General features: G+C 30.2%; 1 protein-coding gene across 1 annotated transcript; it reads right to left on the minus strand.

Annotated features, from left to right (window-relative positions):
- Positions 1-957: 957 nt before the first annotated feature.
- On the minus strand, positions 958-6,246 carry LOC148274028 (transforming growth factor beta regulator 1). Its single transcript, XM_088237726.1, has 5 exons — positions 5,951-6,246; positions 5,653-5,872; positions 3,650-3,932; positions 1,799-2,030; positions 958-1,309 (listed from the first exon to the last, which is right to left on the minus strand). Exons 1-5 carry the CDS (start codon positions 6,068-6,070, stop codon positions 1,151-1,153), a joined length of 1,014 nt encoding a protein of 337 aa, XP_088093852.1. The 5' UTR covers positions 6,071-6,246; the 3' UTR covers positions 958-1,150.
- Between the last annotated feature and the right edge of the window lie 767 nt (positions 6,247-7,013).

The following is a 7,013-nucleotide window of genomic DNA, read 5'->3' on the forward strand; positions in this document are numbered from 1 at the left end:
CAATCGCTTATTCGAATTACCAGTTTTAATGTACGTAGGTTCAATGCACACTATAATATCAATTCTCGTATTGAAAATATATTCTGTATTTTATGTTATTTTGTTTAAGAATAATAAACTACCGTTAGTGCTAGACTAACTAGAGGCTCTGCCAATCACTTCATGTTTTAGTAGGAAGACTGACTAAATAATTATAATACATGTAAATATGTACATTAGGAATACATAATAAGAATGTTTCTAATTATTTCAAGGTTTTGGAGTATAATATTACTCTAAGCAATAAATTATTATCCCTATCAAACCCTCTTTTCATGATAAATATTACGGCTTTAATATATTTGTATATATGTATGCATATATTTAAATGTTTTAGGAGACCTTTCAAATATTCTAATGGTTATTTTGTACCTTGGCTTTATATTTTAGAAAGCAATAAACAGTTATGTACATTATTAGTATTTTTAATTTATTGACTAGTTAACCTTCGTGAGTGGTTATTACTGATGGGTTGAATTACAAAATTCTTCTATGACAAAATGAAAATGAAAACAAAAAAACAATATGGCTTTTGTGTAGTTTCTTTATATTTGAATATCAGGTAAACTGTTTCTACTGAGACTGCCATATTTTATTAAATATATGTATCAGGGGATTTGATTTAATGGTACATGTATTTTAATATAAAAGGTGAGAACTAAATTTAATTTATGTCATAGAAGTTTATTTAATCAAACAAAATTACAACAACATTTTGAAAATTAGATACTTAACAGATTAGCTTTAAGATTAATATACCTGAATTCTAAAAGATTCCAAAGTGCAGAAGAAAAGGTCTAGCACAAGTAAAATAATGACTGAAATCACTTAAATAAATATTTAATGATACGGAAATATATTTTGTATGCAGCGAGTGAATTGTATCACTCAAATACAGTACGTAGCATTAAAAAACCATTTTGGGATCTATTTATCTTTATTTGTAAAACAAGCAAAAAATACACCCAAAATGATTGCAACCTTCACAAAGCTCACAACATACATGACCAGTCACGAAAACGTTCACTTACATATATTTAACTTAAACTTTGTATTAATATTTGGCAAACCGACCATGAGAGTATGTAATATTTTAGTACATTTTAAACATTTAATGAGAATCAGCAAAATCTAAAAGCTCGTCTGGCGGTTCTTCTTTAATTTCTGGCATTGTGTGGTAAGCGGATAATATAATGCATCTTTGGAGTTTATCAAAATTAATTGTGGGATCATTTTCATCTCCATTGTACATGTCACCAGCCTTTGATACCTAAAACAATGATTAAGAAATTTTAAATCTTCACAAAACTAAAAAGCAATACCTGCTTTACATTTTGTGCATCAGATTGACAGTGGAACTTTCTAAAATGAGATTGAAATGTTTTTTAAAAATTAAGAAATAAAATTTTGATTGGAAAACAATCTTAACTACTACTACTACTACCATCACGCCATTTCTCCGTAGGGGTAGGCAGAGAGAATGGACCGCCACACACGAACTACCATTGTCAATGTTGAATTAAACAGTTTGACGATACATACTGCTTTGAGATGAATCTGTGGCTTTGTTATTTATTTACTTCAATTTCATAAAAAAATAGTTCAAAGCTAAATAGTAGTCACCACAAATCAACACTGTTTAAGAACCAATACTGTCGCGACAAATATTTAAATGTATAAAAAGGTATTTTATAGACATCAAACAAGTAATGAATTTATGTCTAAATTAAATATAAATATACACATAAGTTATACGAACTTCAAATTTACTCCATCTGTAGTTGATGCACTTTCTAGCACCCATTGAGCTTTGTATGAGGTTGAGTATTGTGGGATGAGATAAACCAAAGAACTTAGCCCCTTTTGGAGTTGTACTAAAGTTCCTTATATCAGCCTTTTCATTTATTTGTTGGAGGAGCATTTCGTGACAGTAATTTGGAGATGAGCCTACTATTGCAGATTCTAAGTCTGAATCTGCCACTATTTCAAATCTGTGGAAAAGAAAATACAATATTTAAATTCACCACAAATAAATATATGATATTGCCACAAGAAGTTAAATGTAGGCTTTCAGATAAGGTTTAGTATGGCTAATTTAGTTGAAAAAGTGTGTATAATTTAATTCTGATCTGGTTATTTATTTATTGACTTTTGGTCCCACGAAGTTGGGACTTATGTCTCAAAAAATGTCTGATAAACTGTTTATAAATAACGGCAGGCGCTGTGGCACAGTAAGTTAGATAGTTAACTGTGAAACTGGCGTCGCGGGTTCGATTCCCGCCAGTCGCAAGAAAAAATCCAAGAAAGATTTTTTCTCAATTGTTCTGGGTGTTGTGGTGTATTTTTCATTACCTCCTTCCATATTCCCTGAATCCCACCTGCTGACAAGCCTCTCAATAGAAGATTAGCGGGTTATTTCTTTTAAAAAAAGTAATAATAAATTTGAAAGGCTTAGGAATTAAAATTTCTCAATTTGAAAATCTTGGTATAAAAATTCCATTAATATGAGTTTTAAATTATTTACATGTAAAACATCCGAAATTATTGAATTGTTGATCAATTTTGAATATTCAGTAATAAAATGGAATTATAGGAAAAATGTGAACGATGATACTACTTTATTTTATTTTGATTAAAAAAAGAATATATTAAGATTTTATTTTATTTAGAAAACATACAGTCATACATAATAAGTATTAAAAACAACAATTTTTAACATAAAAAGACTAATTAAGTTTTCATAAATTATGCAAAAGATATAAACATTAAATGTGACAAAAAAAATAAATAAATAAGAATTTCCAGTGAGAAAAGAATAATTGTTAACATTTGCGTTTTCCATGGATGTAATAAATTAAAATACTGAATGTACACTCCGGGCCATCCACGTTCACACATGAACGCACATATAAAACATACACAAACATATACAATACATGCGGCACATATACATAGCATAAACCACTCAAGATGCACATTCAGCAACTATCCCATATAATCGACCCCATGAAGAAATTTTCTGTACAAATGCAACGTGCAGTTAAAAATGTCTACATCAATACTGAGTCCATTATAATTTCTACAGGTACGTCTAATGAATGAATTCTGGGTATAATTTTTTTTACAAGTTGGTACATAAAAAAGGGAATTTAATCTGGTATAACGAAGAGGACAACGGAAACCAATATTTTGTAAAAGATACGGCGAATCAACTTTATTATTTAGAATTTTGAAAAAAAAATCAAATCACATGTAAGGCGCCTTTTTTGTAGTGATTCTATATTCAAATTAATCAAAGATGCGCCGTAATCATTTTCAATGTTGCCAAGATGTAAACAAAAAGACAGAAAAAACAAAGAAAAGCAATAGCTAAAGAAGAAACGAAATACAAAGGTAGCGAAAAAAACAATGGAAAAAGAATTACAATTTAAAATATATTTTTTGCAGATACATTAATTTCTGAAATGATGATACACAAACATACTTATGCGAATTTTAAAACTGTAGCGCTTATTAATTTACTATTAATTATAATAGGGATAGTACAATGTAATGTAGAAAAATATTTGTAATACTGATCAATAAAAATATGTATAGTTAAAAAACTTACTGTGGAGTGCTGCCTCCATCACTTATTTTGCAAGTATAAAGGCACTTTTTCATTGGATCTCTCAGGCTACCGTAAACTCTCGTGGAAACAAATCCAACCGGGAATATCTGGTCCTCAGCATGGTACATCGGCTTGTCAGATATTACTTCTCCTAGAGAGTGCACGGTGAGGCTTCCGAGACAGATAGGGAATATCGGCCGGCCCATGGTATCAAGAGGAATAGGTTGCACCAAACGTTTGGCGGGAGTTTTTGATGATCGTCTGGACTTTGTTGGTTTACTTTCTGAAATAATTTAAAATAAATGTTACTTTATTGACACCCAATGAATAAATTTATTTATTTACTTCAAAAGTAAATACATGAAAGAAAATAGGACTGTATTATCCCAAACTCCATTAGACCAAAAGCCCTGTGTTGAATTGGGATACAACATAATGGAAAGTGGAAGCATACATATTATTTAAAATTGTATTAGAAATATTTTGTGTTGATGGTAAAGGTGAAAGTGTATTTTAGTATTTGCATGTTGGCGTAGTAAGTGTCCTGACAAAGATACGGGTACGTCTCGAAATTGGTAGACATAAAAATTCGGTAAGTGGTTAAATACAAATATTTACTAACATTAATTATTATTCAAAAATACAAAAATAAAAATTATAACAAATACCATTTTATATCACCATCTGAACAACTAAATTCACTATATTATGATTAACAATAATACTAAATAAATTTACACAATGTCTCGCAGCAGTCTTCTGCAATGGTCTCTTCTCCTAGACAAAATCCAATTTGGAATATTTCTCTAGAAGGTGGCTTTTGTTTTTGAAAACTTAATATGTTCACCCAGTACATTGAACACTCTTAGAGCCACAAAAGAAATAAAAGATTTTTGCAAAAGTCGTATGTGTTTTAGGTATTAAGTCATTCAAATTATTGGAATATCTTGTACAAGCATTCCGCTGAGATGTTCTCTGTATTCAAATGGCCACAAATGCATCAATGACTTTTGTAATGGTTGAAAAACAGAATCGGAAACGATTGGATATTCATTATACGTCCTTAACAAACTTTGTACACCGATACAAGTTTTTCCTCTCATCTGCACCAACAGGTAGTATTTGTGCTAGTGTCAGACTCACAGTTCAGAGGTTCGGGTTCAAACCCTGCTCTACCGCAACTTGATTTTCATTTTGTAGTAGTGAGTTGTTTAAAACTCATTGAAAATAGCCCAAATTTTTTTAATATACAAAGGATTAATACCCGTATGCAGAGACAAACTTAAGGTGAGGAAAGTACATTCTAATCTCATATGCAGAGAATAACCCGCAGGTGAAGACAATAGAATGTACTTTCCTCACCTTAAGTTTTGTCTCTGCGTACGGGTATAAGTTTCTTGACATTTCTTGGTGGAACTGAATTTGAATTATAAGAAGAAAAATACTTTATTTAGTTTTTTTCCACTTTTTTTTTACCTACGTCTTCAGGCCGGGTAAATCATAAGAACACAAATATTTACTTTTAATTGAAAAAATATATGCACTGATTTCATTTTTGTAAGACAGATTCAAACTGTGTTTCGGAATAAAATGACGTTATTAGATTACTAAACTTTCTAGTATCTAGTAACCGTTTGCACTTGAATGAAGTTTGTTGCATTTGAAATTATGTAGTGCAACCATAAATTGATGTATATTTTAAATAAAACAGTAATTTCCCACGAGAAACACTTATTTACAAATAAAATTAAGAGAAAAATATGTGTGGTATTTTAGACAGATATTGAGTATCTGGCGATGACATTATCAAATAATTAGATTAATTGAATTTCGAATATTTGGAAAGCGAAAGGGTGATATTAACTATTGGGTAGTTTAACCTTCAAATAACACCCATAAACAACTATTACAGAGTTCCAAAGTGTGAAAGTTAGTAATGAAGTTAAGAAAACAAACGCAAATATAGTGATGTTTTGTCAACAAGCACATTCGGTCGAATTTACCTTGGGCATCAGAATTTGATCGTTTCTTCGATTTTTTCACAGGCGTAAGGTGGTCGGAGTAACTAGTGCTCGGGGAAACAGAATTTCTATATGTTGTTTGAAAAGGTTCCACATCCCCTTCGTACTCCAGCAGTTTCCGTAACAAAAATCTGCGTTCTTCTTTGACAACTACAATGTTTTCTTGAATTTCGGCAACTTGGTCGCATAAAGCCGCATTTTCCTACGAGATTAAACACTTATTTGAAAACAGCTCGTTAAACTCTACACAATAAAGAAGTGCTAACCAAGAATATCATACCATTACGAGAAATTTCACTTCATTTTTCAAACGATTGTATTTCTTTTTGTACTTTGCATTGACATCATAAATTCCATTTTGTGCCAAACTTGGTATATATGAATAGTTATAAGAATCCATTTTGAGATACCACGATAAGTTGAAACTACTGAATATTTCAAAATTGTTAATTACGTCGTATATAAGAAAAATATTTAACAATTGTTCTTTTTACCCGCTATTTTGACTTAGCTTTTGACATTTTGACGATTTTGACATTTGAGTTTCGCTTGATGCTCAGTCGGTATATCAGTAATAGTCGGTTACGTAGGTATTACAGATTGCTCTTTTATCATATAACTATTCGGAGTTAATTTGAAAATTCAAAAATGCTGAAATACTCTTTTATATTTTGGAAATTTATCCGGCCCCCTTGTGGAAGAAATATAATAATAATATAATTTATTCAAATATTGAAATTCAAGCTACGGGTTAGTGCCAAAGAAAACACAGGACTTTATGAGTTTACCTATAGTATTCTTTCTTCATAAAAAAAGTTATCTAAGTCAACGAACCGTGCTTACAATTTACATTTACTAGAATACTAAAATATAAATGAACGATCAATATTCGTTTACAAAAATACAAAAAACGTAAAAAATAACAAAAAAATCTAAAAATGACAATCGTGTCTAATACACTGACGATGACGCGAAAGCGATAAAACTGCTTAAAAAAATGAATAAACAAGTTCAATCAATTTGTGGTCCCGTGAGTTTTATAAATCGACATGGCTATAATCTATAAACTTGTAACAACTAGTCATAGTTCTACATTATCTCTGCTTGTAACAATACTTGGAGCCTTGTGTTATTACGTTTAAATAATACATTATTTATTATAATCATTATATCCACATATTAGTACGTATTGAGAAAAAAAAATAAAGTTCTTACTCTCCCCGCATAAATATCTAAAGCGGCTTTGTTTTTTAATGTAGGTACAACATACAAAAAATAATTTATATTTTTTGAATTTACTTAAAAGTATGTTTTTACACTAGAATATTTCATAATCTCTGGAC

This window comes from Micrasema longulum, unplaced genomic scaffold (genome assembly GCF_059751315.1).
Source record: "Micrasema longulum isolate JH-2025_06_02 unplaced genomic scaffold, ASM5975131v1 h1tg001776l, whole genome shotgun sequence".
Lineage (NCBI taxonomy): Eukaryota > Metazoa > Arthropoda > Insecta > Trichoptera > Brachycentridae > Micrasema > Micrasema longulum.